Source organism: Dermacentor variabilis, chromosome 4 (genome assembly GCF_050947875.1).
Source record: "Dermacentor variabilis isolate Ectoservices chromosome 4, ASM5094787v1, whole genome shotgun sequence".
Taxonomy (NCBI): domain Eukaryota; kingdom Metazoa; phylum Arthropoda; class Arachnida; order Ixodida; family Ixodidae; genus Dermacentor; species Dermacentor variabilis.
In genome coordinates, this window is record NC_134571.1 from 177,807,724 (window position 1) to 177,825,411 (window position 17,688).

A 17,688-nucleotide genomic window follows, 5' to 3' on the forward strand; every position below is an offset into this window, starting at 1 on the left:
TAAAAAAATGGCGCCAAAAGGAGCCCATATGTCGCGGGCCCAAGAAGAGGTTCTCGTCTCTTTCATAGAGCAGCACCCATACCTGGCGAAACCGGGGTTCTCACATCGAGTGCCTGTTGCTCGGAAAAACGAGCTGTGGACCTCCATAACGCGAACACTGAACGCCATGGGGCCCTCAAAGAAGCCTGCCAAACGGTGGCGCAACACTTGGGCAAAACGGTCTTTTAAGTATAGGTCTGTCGCGGCACGCTTAGCGGCAGCGAACAAGTAAGCTAACTGTTAAATTTCGTGAGTTTAAGCCGTGCATGCAGGTTACGGCGGTGTGCTGATGGCTTGGCGTCTTGTTCAGTGCAACGAGCGACATCGTCCAACTACCGGGACTGGGCGGCCGCATCCTCGCCCTTGTCGGCACTGCATCGAGCGGCGCGAAGTCCGGGCCACATCTTTTCGAGGACGGTGACGACGAGGCCGAGCCTGAGGTACGCCGTGTCTCTCACTGCGTGCGGCGTTGAGAATATTGCATTACAGAGCGACTTGTACCAGCGCCACAAAAATAGCACCGGCAACGCGTCCTTTGCACATGAACGAAGCTCGCTTTTTTTGTAATGTGACGTTTCCGTAAGTTCGGCCCCATTGTTTGTGAAACTATAAATCTTCCCACATTTGGTTGGCTGCGCAGAACGGGCGACAAAACCTTATTGCATGATCACGCTTTATTCCGTGTACTTAAAACATTTCAGGAAAGTTACGTGCCCTCCTGGCACGTCACTGGAAAAGTGCGGTCGAATAGATATGTTATCGACACTTTGTGAAGTCGTAAAACTGCCCTTTTCATAATGTAGTACAACGTGAGCGCAGTATGGCATATTTCGCGAGTAGCCCTTCGGTGTTGTGATGTTTAAAACGTGTTCTCCCGCTGTTCAGTTTCGTTTTGTCTTAGTTATGTGCTGGCTGAGGCTGGGCACTTCAGACAGCAAGCACACTGTTTTAACTCTTTCCTTACTGTGCCCTAGGAAACCAACAAATTTCATTGAAAGCTTTTCGACATGTTATATTATAGTTGTAACTCTTCCACAAGCAATGCCTTGCGTCGTATGAAATGACGGCTGCACTTTTACTTTTAATATAATTTGGCAATATTTGGCGTGTTGGGGAGTGTCTAAAAATAAAAGTTCTACAAGAGGCATCGTCAAAACTGGCTTCCAGTGCTGCTTGCACTTCCCGAATTAAGGAGCACAAAGCGTGTGCTTTGATAAACTTGACTAGGTAATTTTGAACGACAGCTGCAGTGAAGACGCAGGAGCTTCTGTTGCAATGTTAAATTTTAATTCTGACAGCTACACTGCTTCAACAACGCCTGAAACATCACCACATGCTTGGAGGCGTGCATTGTTTCAATTGTTACGTTGTACCAACATGCCGTGTACAAATTTTTTTTTCTGGAGCGGTCTGCTTTTATCAATCAGCTTATGTGCAGCATATTCCAATAAAACCTTCCCGTTGGGGTCTTTTCACTCACACAGGCGCACATAGTCGATTTCAAACTGGGCCTTCTATGCAGACTTTGCCAGTGACCTGACACCTTACCATTCAACGTTTGACCACAGGCTGCGCAGATGTCCTTATTAGTTCCTCTAAGCATACACAGGGTCCAGCATCAGTTTAAAGTGCACGACCGAGCAAGCTAGCTTAAAGGGAGGAGCTTACTGAGCATTAAAGTCAAGTATGCATAGAGAGAGAGTAAATGTTTATTCAAAGAATTTGGATTCAGCTCGACAATGGGAGGGCCCCTCTTTCCAGTAGTCCTGTAGCATTAGCTGCAGCCGTTGTACCAGGTCGAGCTGGGCCGCAGTGCCTCCCATGGCAGTGTGGTGGGGTACGAATTTAGGTGTGCATGCACCTGCCCATACAATGCGGTAGAGTGATGCGTGTTCTGCAGCATGCGATACAGTTTATACAATTTTGAAACTGTTGAGTGCTTTGCAGTGACATTATAGAAAAGTATAAAGTTGATGTAAATGCTTTGCAATGCCAAATGGCTGACAGGACAGCATTGTCATCAATAAAGGCTTGGCATGCCACAAGGGATGCAGCATTTCAGGATGGGTGCTGCCAACTCGACCATCCCTACCACCTCTTTGAGATGTCACAGAATGATGGCAGTAGTGGTATGTAAATTCTTTTGAATGGACAAGCCTTATGCAGCATTTCAGTAATAGCTCAACTTCTGAGGCTTTATTGTACCACGAAAGTAGTACTTACTGTCTGTAAGGGTACGGGGATTTTCTCTACAAATGATTTCTGTGGCCTAAGAAGTGCAACTATTGAAAGGATGCTCGACTTGTACAAAATTGTTTAATGTTTTTCTGCTACAGTATAAACGAGGAGGAAGGGGATTAACCAAGGGGCCTTTATTAGTCATATCATAAGAAGCCAATAACCCACAACCTTCACGAAATGCGAAGGTTGTGGGATCGTTCCCCAACTGCGGCAAGTTGTTTTTTCATCCACTTTCATTTCCAATAATTTACCGTTTCTTTATTGCTTTTGTTAAGCACAAATAATTCCCCCTTTGTTGTCCTCGGTGTCAGTGTTTGTTGGCTTCTTATATCTTCTACAGTATGTAATTTTAGGTAGCAGTTATTTGTGCATTTAGGTGCTTCTCATTTGCCATTTAAATAATCCCAACAATACCATGTTTGAGCTTGAGTGCTTAAACTTATCTCTCGTTGTAGGAGGACAGCCTCTTGTGCCCAGAAGATCCTCTCGCACAGGCCCCCCGGGTTTCAGTAAAGGAAGAGCCAGGAACGAGTAGTCTGCAGCGTAAGTTGATGCTCACGACCTGCTTTGCATTGTTCTCCTATTCGTACACTTCTTGTTGCAGTTTCCATTCCATTCTTGTCTGTAGGGGTATGCGAATATCCAGAACTTTGAAATAACAGATCATATATTTTACTGTTAGATTCAGTCCTTAAATTGGATATAGTCAATATTTATAAGTACGAAATTTTTTAAATAAATATATTCTATGAATATTTTAAGCCATCAGCTGTGTGCTATGAAGCAAAAAATTAGATTAAATGTGCAATCGCTGTCACCCCAGTGGCCATAGTAGGCATAAAACATGAGACATTACAAAGTGGAGCAGGCTACATCACTCAGAGAGCCACGCTTTACGGACTACACCGTGATCATTCTTACTCCTCTGAGAGGCCTGTGCAATGCAAACAAACAGCTTATTTGTTCCTAATGTTCCATTTCTGTTTTTAACGAAATTTAAGACTATCTTCTCGTGGTACACGTGAGCAGTAAGTCTCTGTAGCCTTTGTGTTGTTGCCTGGTGTGCATGAAACAGGGTACAGTCGATTATGGGCAAGTACCATTGCCCCCTGCATTAAGTATTGACGCCGAACAGGAGTACCAGCTGGAGGAGGTTCCCTGGAGATTTGGTCAACTGGTGATGCTACCATGAAGGAGAAACCAGCTGCCAGGTCATGGCTTCCACATCTGTGGGAGCCATCGTGAATGCGTCATTAAAGACCAGCTGCTGTGACATATTTTACTGTGTAAGAAACAGAGTTTAATGTATAGTAGATATAGGGTAGCCTCCGTGCAAATTTCAACATTTGAAATATAAGTTGAAGTGTAATGAAAAGCTTGTCAAAATAGGGGGCGCCTTTGATTCTGAAACTCAAAAAAAAAAGCACCATCGTTACCGCTTGCTGGAAGTAACGCATGCCCTAACACGCAGCTTGGAGCCCCTGCTACGGTGTAGCGTAGATGCCACAGTCGCCGTTTGGTGCCGCGATGAGCCTTCTCGGTATGCGAAACGCTTGCACCTACTTCATGCCCTGATTGGTCTCTGTGGTTCTCCAGGCGTGGCTACACAAGCGAGCCCGGCGCACTGAAAAATCTCGCATGTGGCATGCTGGGACTTGCATTGTAAGGGCATCACCAGGTGCACACATCGTCTGCTTAGGTGCTAGTTAAAAGCCGCTAGTAAGGAAACTATGCAATTACCACCTCTGGGGCTTTGGCAAGATTGATTCAGTGGTATACTAACGTGATAGCGTTGAGGGCCCCGTGTTGCAGAAAATTTGGCGCCCTGCATCCAGCGTTGAGCATCTTGTGAGTGATACATCATTGCAAACCATGCAGGCCCTCCGTGTAGCGCAAATACATTACTGAAATAAGTGAATTTCTCAAAGTAAGATGCGCCAGAAAAATTGTAAAGTACGACTTAGACACAAACTACAGGCATGATAGTATCGCATTGTAATTTGAATTTGCAAGAAAACATAATTCTGCTATACAGAAACTCAAACACAAACCCCTTTTCCAGCATTTCTACTATAGATAGAGCGGCGGGCCCAGTTCCTTGCAACAGCATCCAAATAGCGCTCGCATCCGCGGCCTGTGCAGGAGGCCGTGTTTCTACCAGATAGCTAGCCTTCGTGCAAAGCGCTCACTGCCAGCTTTTCCCGGTAAATATTACGGTTGCATAAGCTGTAGCTGCCAGGAAGGGTCAGAAGCAGTCGGGTATCTTTGAACACTAACATGTTCCAATCTTAAAGGCGAAGCTTAAAGGGACACTAAAGGTTACCAGAAACTCAAGTTAAAGTGGTAGAGCAATGTTCTAGAACGTCTAAGGCGTCAATATAATCGCGAACAGAGCTTTAGTAACCGAGAAATTGAGGTAAATGCATGACACGATTTGAGACCCCCCAGCGACATTCCGGTACTAGCCCGATGACGAAAGGACTCCTCATAATTTGTGTTACTAATACTCAACTACTCGTATTAAAAATATCATTTCATTCGATTATAAGACGGAAAAAAATGCTACTTGTCTACGTCTATTCGATTCTAAGAAAAAATAACATTTTGACGTTACCCTTCAGTAATATGGGTGTTCGAAAGGTTTCGTTTTCGCTCGACTCTGCGCCGCGCACGCTTTGGAGTTTCAGTAGTTTCGTTATCGCATCGTGCTGTGAGGGTTCTGCTGGCTCGCGAAACTTTCATTTGGAACAAGCAGCGAGAATGCCACGTCCATGTGATGTCGTGGGAAGCCCTCGTTGCTTTCCCGCTCCGGAGAGCAGGTGTCGAGGCCGCCGTCATAGTACGCAACGACGCCGGCAGTGCGAGCCCTCAGCAGCAGGTCGCGCTCGTCGGTGCTCAAATCGCTGAAGTTGAGCCCACCATCGCGAGCCAATCTGTCGGTGTCAGGGTCCATTGCGACGAGCGTCGAAGTTAGCGTCATAGAATGAAGTACCAGCTTATGGGCGTCTTGCGCTGGAGTTTGAGTTATAGTAGCGGCGCCTGGTGGCGGTGCGGGCAACGACATCTGGGTCGTGCCAGCTTGGGTCGTATTGAGCCCTGGCTGTGGCGAAGCACGTTTCTAGGCCGAGTTTTGCGTCGATTCACACATTTTTATGCCCTGTTGCAAGTGCGAAAAGGCTCGTCGTTTCTCATAGACCACGCCGACCACGCTGCGAGCTCGCCGCAGCCTATAGTTTAACGAAAACGGACTCTCCGTGTGCCGTGGGACGTAATGTGGGACGTACTTCGTTCCTCCTTCCGCTAGCCACCATACTCCCGCTTTCGCTCTGCTGTCGGCTCTGTCTTGGCTCTGTTTCTGGCCGCGCGTTCGCGTTTTGCGCAGAAAAGCCGTAGCGCCGTCTGCGGACGCCGTTCTACTCACTGATGGCGCAACGTCACTATGAGACCATGATGTCAGTACTCCTCGATCGGAGGGCGGGCGATTTGAACTGCGCTAGAGGTACGCGGACGCTTCAGAACGCATTTTCTCTTAAAATAAGTCTCTCCTTGGCACGAAACAAGCGTTTCGAGGTTTCTGTGATGGTATTTCAACAGTCCACGTTGACTTAATAGTAACCTTTAGTGTCCCTTTAAGCGTCCTCCAAATTTTTACTACTCATATATAACGCAAGAAGCCAACAAACAATGACACCAAGGACAGCATAGGGATAATTAACCGTAGTTCTTATTTGAAATGAAGAAATTATATATAAATGAAAATAAAGTGGTTGAAAGAACTACTGGCCGCCGGTGGGATATGAAGCCACGTCTTCACATTACGCGTGCAAAGCTCTTACCAATTGAGCTACAGTAAAACCTCGTTAAACCGTACCCGCTTAAACAGTAGTTTCGTTTTAAAAGTAGTAAAGTCAAATCCCCGACTCAGCGGCCAATGAACATAATGTGTTTCGTATCCGCATAAACCGTACCAGCTTACTGCGTACGCATCGGTTAAAACGTAGCGTTTGAACTTTTCGTCGCGCAAACACGGCGCTGCGCCGTCTCCATCGGTCGGCCCGGCAGAACAACACGCCTCAGAGATCGGAACAACGGACTCCAAGCGCCCTGTGCGTTTGCGCGTGAAGCCACATCAACATCAACATCATTTCGACGCGGTGCCAGAGAGCTTATGGCGTCGTGCAAGCTAGGACTCGCGCCGTTCCGAAGCTTGGATAAAAAAGACGCCGGGTGCTCAGCATAGAAGAAAAATTAGACATCGTCCGTAGTATCGAACGTGACACGAAGACGTCGGCGCTGACACGCAACAGGGATCTGCTGTTGACTACAGTGTGTGGCATTTGGAATGCGAAGAAGTTGCTCGGCAGCGCTGCTGCGACCGCGAAGATATGTCGGCTACGAGGTTCGACTTTTCGCCATCGTTGCCTCTGTTGTTGCTGAAGTGCCGACTAGCGACAGTGACGAGGACGACACGGAAAGCGATAGCACGGGCGATTCAGGCCCGACAGTGGCATAAGCTGCGCGTTGCGTCAGCCTCATGAATGCAATCGTCGCGACGACAATAGGGACGCGATAACGTAACTCTATTCCAAATGAAAATTATTCCAAACTCCGGCACCCGTAATGAAAAAGGCGCCCCCGGGACTTCTGCAGCACTACTGCGCACGTGCACGGTGAATACGTAACGCCAACGAGGAATCTGTCATGCGAGTGTTTGCCGAGAAGAGGGGGCTGGCTGAAAAGCTGGCACGCAGCTTCAGTAAGTTTGAGGCCGCTGTCGTCGGCGTGCTAGGCCGCCGCGGCATCAAACGAAAATAACGCTTTTGTCGCGCGAAGTGAATAAATACTGCATGTTTTTTCCCCTTTCATCGCACTCTCTCTCAGTTCCGTTTTCGACAGGTAAGTGGGCGATCTCATGCTATTCGGTTAAACAGTACTACCGTTTAGTACGTACCTTTCCCGAGCTCCGGCCAACTACGGTTTAACGAGGTTTCACTGTACTGTGATGCCGTTTTCCTAGCCACTTTCTGAAGTACTTATGTTTATCTACTAGAACTACACCTGGGAGCGTTAGCCAGCGCACCACTAACAAGCCTTGGCGGTGGATGTAGAACATCCTTTCTGTCGCAGGCATCACGTCTATGTGAACGTTTTATGGTGAAAGCAACTGGTCAATAAACCCATACAGGCTACTTGAAGGTATCAAAGCTGCCAGAATCGGGATCTTGGCTGTGTAATGAACCAGAAGGTAAACTGAGGGGTCCGATTTTTATTAGTCACATTATAAGAAGCCAACAAGCTATGACACCAAGTGCCTTGGTGTCATTTTTTGTGGGCTTCTTATGACATGAATAATAAAAATTGGGCCCTTCTGTTTCCCTTGTACTAATTTATAACAAATTGAGCCAAAGTGAAATTTTGGTGCAGTTGACCCTTAACACCTTGAGGGTAAATATATTTCGCCAAGTGTGCCCCCCCACCCCTCCCATATATGGTGGCATTGTTTGTATAGATCAGCACCCATCTGTGAACAGTTGTAATCGCACCCCTGTGAGCAATAAACTAGCTAACGTTTATCTATCAGTGACCTTTTGAGAGATCAGAAGCCAGATAGGCATAAATTTTTACAAGCGCAGCGAATGGGAACAGCCTGAGAGATGAAACCAAAACTAACAGCTGTGCACCTGCACGGATGCGCGAGCGGTCGCTGAAACGGCAACACAAAAAAGCCGTAGAATGAAAACCAAGAGACGATGGAGCGAAAAAAAAAAAAAAACTCGTCGCCAGGGCCAAGAGGGCAGTCGAAGCCAGAGGGTTCCTGGACTAAGGAGCCTTCCCACCTTAGGGTGATCCCCGTCCTCGCTCGGGGCACTGTTTCGTACAATAAACGTTTCTTTCTCTGTCTCTTGTGTCTACACAGGGTGGCAGCACTTGCTGGGCAACAAAGAGTTGGAAAATTGACACGTTTTTCAAGCACACAGACCCCGCCGTACCATTTGGGACTTGTTCACGGCGCTGTATATTTACGTCTTTGGCCCTCAAAGGGTTAACCGACAACTTCTCGTCTAGTGACTTCATTTCATTGACACGTGCACTTTCGTTTTCTGTGCCAACATATACTCCACTAGCGGCCTCCAGGTAGAGTGTCACCTTGGTCCTGTCATCCATGCGTTGTTCGACATTATGTGCCTAGAGTTGATGTTTGCAAACATTCATTTCTTGTCAGAACAATAGAAGAGTGGAACAAACTGAACTCGGAAATATTTGATGGTACAAACTTGCTTGCGAGTTTCGAAAGAAAAGCTAGAACGATTAAATGTTTAATTTCGATGTTCTTTATTTTCCTATAGCATTGTACTACGCCATTTCTATGCTGATATTTTTTTATTCTGTTGTATGCTCTTTACACATTTTTGCTTTCAGTTTGCATTGTACTGCTTGTATTACGCTGTCTGTACATTTGCTCTTAGTGCTGTGGATTCACCCACCCTTTAACAGCCTGAAATTACTGTGAGCCTGAAAGGGCTCATAGTAATGAAAGTAAATAACTGTGTTTCCTTGTTTTTCTCCTGCTTTTTAAGCCTAGTGATACTAGCCAGAGCGGGTATATATCCTTCATTTTCCTCATAGACCTTCATTTGCAAGTCAGTGCTCGCGTGTGTCTGCATTCCTAACGTTATACTGTGTTGGGGTGCACTTGGAAGGCAAGGACAGAGTGAGGCACACAAGGACACATACGCATCATTCAGTCCTTGTCTTTCAAGTGCACGCCAACACAGTACAAATTACCAGCTTGCCCAAGAAGCAGCACTCCGTCATGCAACTTGTTCGTATGCGCCATTACCATATTTAACGATGACTTAGCAGTAATTTAAATTCATATACATGGTTGCATCTGCCTTATCTGCATCTGCCATCTGTTCATGATTGCAGCTGTTGTTGCGTGATTGAATCAGAATGTTTGCTTTCCATTTGCAGGCTGCCGCCCGGCAGGTGAGGAGGCCGGGTGGCCATCTCGACAGCCAAGTGCCGACAGTGTGATCGAGCGCATTGTTGCCGAGCAGCAGCGTCAGGGTGACCTGCTGTCGCAGATGACCGAGCAGCTGCAGCAGCTGGTTGAGAGCAACCAACGGGTACGTAAGACTCCTTCGCTTCGTTTCATAATTAGCAGGGTGTGCTGTGGGAGCTGTGCAAGTAGTGCGGTTGTTGAACCTTCGATCCACACACTTTGCACTGCACTTGCTTTTTATGTGCGATTCTTTCTACAGAATAACTATTTCATACATTGCAACTGATACCACACAACCTTATGAATTTTTTGTATGCTTAACAAATTTGGGCTAATAGTTTTACGATTTTATGAGTGATGCACACATTTAAAAAGAAAAAGGTTCTGTGCATGAATATGTTTAGTCCATATGTTTCGACCCTTTTTTAAAAATTTTGAAATGCATGGTGCAAGAGAAGTTTCATATCTCCCGGTGTATAAAACACATCCCGTATTTATCGAATCTAGGCTGATGTTATTTTTTTTTTCAAATATTCATATACAAAACTATAGGGCTGCCTTAGATTTTAGGATTTTAAAAAATGTGCCAGTTTGCAATTGAAAATGATAAATATGGTGCATAGCACCATCCAGAAAAGTCCCTATCGCAGCTGCTACTAGCCACACCAGTAGCCAACTGAAGTACACCAGCAGCGTCACCCTTTTACCGCGATAGTTCTAACCCTTTCGCTGTCGGACCTTTCTGGCTGCGACGCACCCCCACTGTCGGCTTGGCTTCAGGGAACAAGCATAACATGGAATGAACATAGCAATTTATTTTTGATTATGAGTGGTATACAAATAACATAGTCAATGCAATATGCACATTTCAGTGTTCTGCAGCTGTTGTTAGTAAACATCATCATCATCAGCCTGACTATAACATCTGTTCAACATCCAAATCTCACGATGCGGAACTCATCTCTTTGTCGCATGATGCTGTCCGAGTCCAAATCCGAGCTCGGCTCATATTCTGAATTGGAACAGCCACCGCTCCAATGAGCAGACGAAGGTCTCGCGCCGCTCAGCCATCCGAAAGTAACCACGCGCAGGGAGGATGTGCTTTCAGTCGCCTGCACAACGGAGAGAAATGGGACGTTGTGTGTTTAAGAAGACAGAGGGAGATGGAAAAAGGCTAAAACAAAGTTCGAAGGGCTTTACGTTTACTGCTGCAAGTCGGAGGCAAGGGTGCGGCAAGAGATTGAAAGCAGCATTCGAGTCACTCTTTTCGGAGAGGCAACGGCGTGTGCGTATGAACTTGACGCGCCGTAGCAGACACACCAACAGAAGAAAAATAAAAACCTTCGAACCAGCGGAGATGGCAGAACAACCCTTGAACCCATAACCACACGCGCGCGACGCATGATCCAGCGAATGCGGAACCACCGCGCCACTCAGCAAAGAGAGGGAGGAGGGAGTGGTAGTCGCACCGTACTCTTCAATACATGTACTAACACAGGTCGGGGCTAAAGTACGAACTTGTAGAAAGAGTCAACAAATGGCGTGGCCAGTCCAGGAGCACCAGCTTTGCGCTCAGGCGTGAAATTTTGAACGCACGATAGAGAACGTACTGGTACGTCAGTGACACTGTGGGGGGGAAGCGCGATGACGTACCGGTATGTCCGTGACAGCGAAAAGGCTAAGGGTCCCGTGTTGCAGAAAATCTGGCATCCCAAGTCTGGCGTCCAGAGCTGGATGTCATTTCACCAAAAAGAATTTTGAACCATTTATACCTAGGCCCTGCATGTGGTGCAAGAAAGTTACTGAACTAATTAAATTTCTCAAACTAAAAGACAGAAAAATCGTAAAGTACGACTTACACACAACCTACAGAAATGATAGTGTTGGATTGTAATTTGAATGTTAATTCTGTTGAGCGAAAACCCAAAGCAACCCCTTTTCCAGCATTTCCACCATTCATAGACCGGCCACGGCGTACGCCATTTGTGCGCGCCGGCCCGCTAATATCTTGGAGGCTACGGAGCAGCACGCCTGGTTCCTTGCAACACCTCCAGATTGCGCTCACCTCCGCCGTATTGCGGCCCACTCCAGAGGCCATGTTTCTACCAGAAAGCCTGCCTTCGTGTATAGTATTTGCCGCCAGTGTTTCCCAGTAAACATTATAGTTACATATGCTCCAGTTGCAAGGAAGCATGAGAAGCAGTTGGGGATCTTTGAATGCTATCGCGTTCCACTCTTAAAGGCAAAGCTTAAGCATCCTCCAAATTTCGACCTCTGTCGTATTGGCATGTGGCATCAAACTTGTATCATATAGACCGTATTTACTTGATTCTAATGCAACCTTGATTGTAACGCGCACCCGTTTTCCGTGACCAAAAAAAGAAGGAAAGTCCAGAAATATAACTTTCTCCCATTTGGAAAACGAAAGATTAACTCCCAATGCACTAAAGTTGCAATAAATAAAATAAAGTGGCAGTTTTTGGAAGCATCAGTTGTTGTCCGCCATTTAATCTAACTTCTTCATCCCCCCCTTCTTTCCCTAGCCCACTTCTTCGTCATCTTTCATGCATCCAGCACAGACCGCTTCATTCTTCTGGACCTTTCATTACACCTCCTGGTGTAATACTTGAATATTGGATATGTTGCCTCCGTTTGACCCAAGGCTCCGGTGTGGCAGATATTCTTCAATATTCCATGCTGGGATATGGTCTTAACCACTTGAAATGGTCCGTGAGAGTTTCAATTTGAAGGTACAGCACCTTTTTTTACAAGGACATAGTCTCCAGGTTGTATGTCCGCTCTCTCGTTATGCCTTTTATCAAAGTTCCTCTTCATGCAGCGCTTGTAGACCTCCTGTTCTTTGACAGTTTCCTTGATTTCAGTCAGTTTGAGGTTTTCTAGGAGGCCTAGCTAACAATCTGCAGGAAGTATGGGCACTGTATCCAAAGTGGCAAAATGAGTACTGCAGCCTAAACAAATGGTTTACAATCTGTTGTGATGTTTCACAGTGGCCTCGAGGCAGTACTTCCAGCCACCTGCAAAGTCTGGATATATCTTCAAATACTGTCTGACGTCTCGTATGGCACATTCTGCTAGGCCGTTAGTGCTGGGTAGTATGGAGAAGAATACTTGATCCTTATCTTGTGCTTCTGTGCCCACTTTGATAACTTGGCACTCCGGAAAGCCGGCTTGTTGTCACAGTCTAGTGTCTTTCTGCATTTAAAACATTCAGCCTTGAGGAGATTGATAACACTGTTTGCGCGTCTTCTATACTAGCTTTAGCCACAATTGTCCTTGTGCACACATCTATGGAAAGCAGGAAAGCTTGTGTTCGTTTGACTCCTTCCCCCTTCTTTTTGAGCTCTGCAAAGTCCAAATGAATTACTTCGAATGGGACGCTTGAATATTCAACGTTTGTCATATCACCTGTCGATTGCTTTAATTTAACTTTGTTCACCTGGCAGAGGTGGGATTTGCAGATGTAATTGCTGATGTTGTTTTTAATGCCTCTTCATGTGAATCTCATGAGCAGTTTCTCATATGTGCACCAGAAACTATAATGTCTGCCTGTTCCAGGAGTGTCGTGGTACAGATGAAGAATCCTTTGAACCATAGTTGGTGGTACATGATAATTTCTATTGATAAACTGGAGCTCTTCTGTACCTTCCCACAGCTTAATATGATTTATTACTTCTGGATTCTTGCTTTATTCGTGTACAAGTAATCTTGGCAGTGCATCAGCATCACTGAGGAGCGGGCCAGGACAGTGTGAAATTACGAAATCAAACTGTTGCAGATAGTTGACCCATATGGCAATGTGGCCTCATGGCTGGGCCATGCTCAGAAGTTGAGTCAGTGCTTGATGATCAGTGAAAAGCTTGAATTTGGCACCTTCCAGGTAAGTACAAAAGTATTGAACAGCTTTTAAGATGGCCAGAGCTTCCTTTTCTGTGGTAGAGTAATTGATTTCAGCGGGCTTTAGCGTATAGCTGCAGTACCCCACATCATGGTGTTTCATTTGGTCAGCTTGTTTTGAAGGTTTCTGGTATGGAACGGCACTGGTAGCATAGTGTGATGCATCTGCATTCAGCTCAAAAGGTAGAGAAAAATCCGGTATTCACAAGACGGGGCCCGACGATACTGGTTTTACCAGCTCACAAGAGGCACATTTGCACTCCTCGTCCCATTGAAAAGGTATGTCTTTCTGGGCTAAACGTGTGAGGCGCCTTGTTCTCAGTGCATAGTCTTTGACAAATGCCCTGAAGTGTCCTGCTAGGCCAAGAAAAATGTGCAGAGAGTGCACGTCATAAGGCTTTACCAGCTTGGAGATTCTCTTTACCGATGCTTGCTTAGTGCTTTTAGTGTGTGCATCGAACACCCTGCCAAGAAATACTACTTTATCATGAAAGAACACACTTTTCTCGACGTTGATATTGAGTTGGGCAAGGCTGAGAGCATGAAAGACTTTTGAAAAATGACTACAGTGCTCTTCCTTTGTCTTTGAGTAGCTGATGATGTCGTCGATGTACACATTGCAAAATGTGCCCAAGTAAGGTTTCAGAATGTCGGTCATAATCTTATGAAACCAATCAGGGGAGCTTTCCAGCCAAATGGTAGACAGTTGTACTCAGACAAGTCAAATGGGGCTATGAACACAGTGTACTACTTCGTTTCATCACTTAGTGGAATCTGCCAAAAGCCCTTGCAGAGATCTATTCGTGAAAAATAATGGCAACCACCAGTTTCGTCAATGATGTCGTCGATTCTCGGCATTGGATAAGGTATCAATTCAGTTGACGATTGAGAGCCCGGTAGTCTGTGCAGAGGCGGAATGTCCTGTGTTCTTTAGGTGCAATAGTTATAGGACAAGCAAATGAGGATACAGAAGGCCAGATGATACCTGCGTCCAACATTTCTTGCAACTCCTTTTTCAGCCACATCTTTTTATCTCTGGACATATTATAGGGGGTTCTACGAACCACTGTTTTATCTGTGAGCTCGGAAGGAACGACATGTGATTTCATTGCTGGAGGGTAGCTACCCATGCATGTAAGCTCTGGGTACTTTGTCTTGATGTCTTGCTGGTGGAAAGTCAGCCTTGATACACTAGGTTCTTCACCGGGATCTTCTGTTCTTATGGGGTCTTCGGCCATTACTTTGTCGTCTCAGTGGAGGTTTATCTGAGGTTTTCTCATGTCTGGGCGGGACAAAAGAAAATCATTGGCGACATTGGGAACTACTGATACGTCACTGGTAATAGAATGTCCTTGGAATTCAATAGCCAGGGTTACCCATTTGCTATGCGTGGTCACTGACCCATCGTAGGCTTGGATACGCAACATTCTACCAGCGTGCAGATGACCGGCATCCACTCGGCTATCGTTGATAACTTACACAGAAGCCCTAATGTCAACGAGGGCCTTCATTTCAATGCCATCTACCTTAATGGGTAGATGGCACCAAATACACTGTCTCACTGTAGCTCTATTTCTGGGGCTTATGATCCACAGTAGTCAGCTTATGTGGAACTAGCATGTCATGAACTGCAGTAACGGGTCCTTCACCATAACCACATTCATGATCAACACTTCCTCGGGGTTTGTTTATGAAGCTATCTTCACACTCAGATGACGGCAACGACTCTACATGTTCACCCAACTTATGAGAATCAAGTTGTTCTGTTCTACCGTCTGGCTGTTTTCTCAATGGCACTGAGGTCTGTAGAAAGCTCAGAAAGTCATCAAATGTTCTTGGACCTTTGAGCTGGACTTGACTACAGATCCTGATACACAACCCTTGCATTACCAAAGCTAAAACTGCAGGAGAAGGCAGCTTCGGTTCTGAAGAATACAACAGGTGACGCTTATCAAGACGGTACTCAAGCAGAGAACCAGATGTATATCTGAATCATAGTGCAGCATCCCATCTTTCCATTGCATTGCCTTGGAAAACTACTAAAGAGTTGCTTTTCCACAGTTCCCAACGTGTTGGTCCATGATCCATGAGTTGCACATTATACCATTTTCAGGCAGTAGCCACATATTCTTGTCACAGGTGTGCTCGAAGAACCAGAGCCAGTACTGCGCACTTTGTGAGTCTCCTTCAAAAACACCCGGCTCAACAATATCTCGTGCAGATTTTACTTGATTAAGCAGTTGGACCAAAGTTCTCATTATTTCACTCTGTTGCATCATGTGCCTTTGCGGTTGTTCTATGACAGTCAAGACCAGGCTTACCTTCCCGGCAGGCATTTCCTCTTTGAGGGTGCCACGGCACATGGGTTCCAGAACGAGTTTGCTCGGTGCCTGGAGCTGTTGATTCACTGTCACTGATCCTGTTTGCACCAGAGCTTGGCAGCTGATTGCAGTTTCTTGCAACAGTGTTGATCAGCCCGGTGGAACTAACTTTGCAAGGAAGGTCCGGCGCTGACTCATGGTGCACTTGGTATCAGGTGGAAACAACAGACTTCAATGATGCCTGGTCGTCGGAAAAACATCACCCACATGTCTGGACTTCAAAACCTGTTGGCTGCACTAAAATGGAGCGTTCCTAACTAGAATGGCGGTAGAAAGCACATGATCTTGGTGAGACGGGTGTCGTTCACCATTTTATCTAACTTCTTCATCTCCCCTTCTTCCCCTGGCCCACTTCTCCGTCTTGTTTCATGTATCCAGCACAGACCATTTCAATAGAGTTGTATGGTTTTACTAGCTACGGTCACAACCTGCTAAAAAAAATTCAGTGTTCTCTAAGATCCTGCGGTCCGTAAATTCTTGCAGTCGACTGTACATGTTATGCAGCACCACTTAGGCAGCAATCTAGCAGCGTATGTAACCAACAAATTAATTTAGTTCGGGTAAGTAAAAGTAAGTTGATTTGCAAAGCTAACTGAAGTCTACCTTCCTTTCCAGCTCGAGGAACGCGTGGGGCACGTCGTGGAGCACATCACGGGCCAGAACACTCAGGCACAGGTGCTGCAGAAGGAGCTTGTCGGTCTCCGGGAGGCTGTAGAGCGCTCTGTGCAGGCGCAAGAGTTAATTGCGACTGTGCTCTCGAACCCCCGGAAGCCAACGTAGTGTTCAACATGGCGAGCAATGTCTGTCCTCTTCGTGCAGTCTGGCCTCCTTATGACAAAGTCGTATTAGACAAAAAAAAAAAGCTTTGTTGTATTCGATATTCGTTACAAGCATATATTTATGTGCTGGTATCAGTGCGACATTTTAAATTTACCTCATTGTATCTGATAATTTATTACATTCGTGTTTGGCATCTTGAGGTTCGGCTGTATCTAACCGTATATATATCACTTGCCCTATCATCTGGGCTGTTCGCCGTGCTGGTCGTAAACTGACTAGCCCAGCTTATAACTCCTGGCAAGGTGTATTTAATTCCTCTTGTGTGTATGTGGGTGTGCGTGCATGTTTTCTTCTGTAGTGTTCATGTTCTTGCTGGCCAGGCAGGCATTTTTATTTATGCTAATTATATATATATTTTTTAAGTGGGTACACCCAAGGTCTCGTATTTAACATGGTGTATTTATATTTCCAGTATTCCTTTCTTAATTTTATTTGATCAAGGCAGTGATCTTGTACTTCTTATTTATCGTGACAGACTACTTCAAGTGCATACAACATTTTAATACTTGCAGCGGTATAGCAGATGTGATATTTTGAGTGTGTGACGAGTAGTTAGGTCATTTTACAATTTTTATGCACTATTGATTTTAACGCAGTGTTTCAAGAGAGTGCAGTCAGACAATCCTGCTACGGTATGATGTCAGGACAGGAAACCTTTGTCAACCACAAACGCACAATTTGTGGCATTTCATTCTGCGTGAGCACAAATTGCTCACCTGTTATTGCAGGTGAAACTGCTTCAATTGTTTCCCCACAGGTTGTTGCTGTTCGTGTCATTGTAGGGTTTCAGATATGGCTGTGCGCACAATTTTGTATGTATAATAATGTCTGTTGTGATATTCCTCACGAGTAGTCTTTTTTTTTTTCTTTTTTTAAGACAGGCACGGTGAACCACAGTACAAGTTTTGTCGAGTGTCCTCTAGTCAGCAACATTGTTTCTTATGTAATATTTACTGGTGTTGAAATGTTTTAGCACTGCCTAAATTAAATGAATCTGAGCCATGAAAATTTACGTGCCATATTTACTCATGTATGAACACACTTTCCTTTCACAAAATCCAGCTCAAAGTTTGGGGTGCGTTCATTACGAGGGGTAAAATTTTGGGCTCACATGCTGTCGTGTTAAATTTGAACGTATGTCAAGAGTATGGCTACTCTGACAACATTTACCAATAAATGCAGTAGCGTAAAAATGCACCGACAATTTCAATACCACCTAATGCGAAATTTGAGAGCAGCTCTATACGTGTTTTCATGTCACAATAT

At 45.5% G+C, this 17,688-nt stretch overlaps 1 protein-coding gene across 1 annotated transcript; it reads left to right on the top strand.

The window, feature by feature from the left end:
- On the top strand, positions 1-17,105 carry LOC142579961 (uncharacterized). Its single transcript, XM_075690648.1, has 5 exons — positions 1-267; positions 350-479; positions 2,736-2,823; positions 9,256-9,410; positions 16,198-17,105. Exons 1-5 carry the CDS (start codon positions 8-10, stop codon positions 16,360-16,362), a joined length of 798 nt encoding a protein of 265 aa, XP_075546763.1. The 5' UTR covers positions 1-7; the 3' UTR covers positions 16,363-17,105.
- The last annotated feature ends 583 nt before the right edge of the window (positions 17,106-17,688 follow it).

What these genes read in the sequence shown, in the direction of transcription:
- LOC142579961 (XM_075690648.1), top strand. Translation starts at nt 8, where the DNA reads ATGGCGCCAAAAGGAGCCCATATGTCGCGGGCCCAAGAAGAGGTTCTC. An exon ending in ACGACGAGGCCGAGCCTGAG is followed by an intron (nt 480 to 2,735) that starts GTACGCCGTGTC and finishes CTCTCGTTGTAG; the next exon opens with GAGGACAGCCTCTTGTGCCC. An exon ending in TGGTTGAGAGCAACCAACGG is followed by an intron (nt 9,411 to 16,197) that starts GTACGTAAGACT and finishes CTTCCTTTCCAG; the next exon opens with CTCGAGGAACGCGTGGGGCA.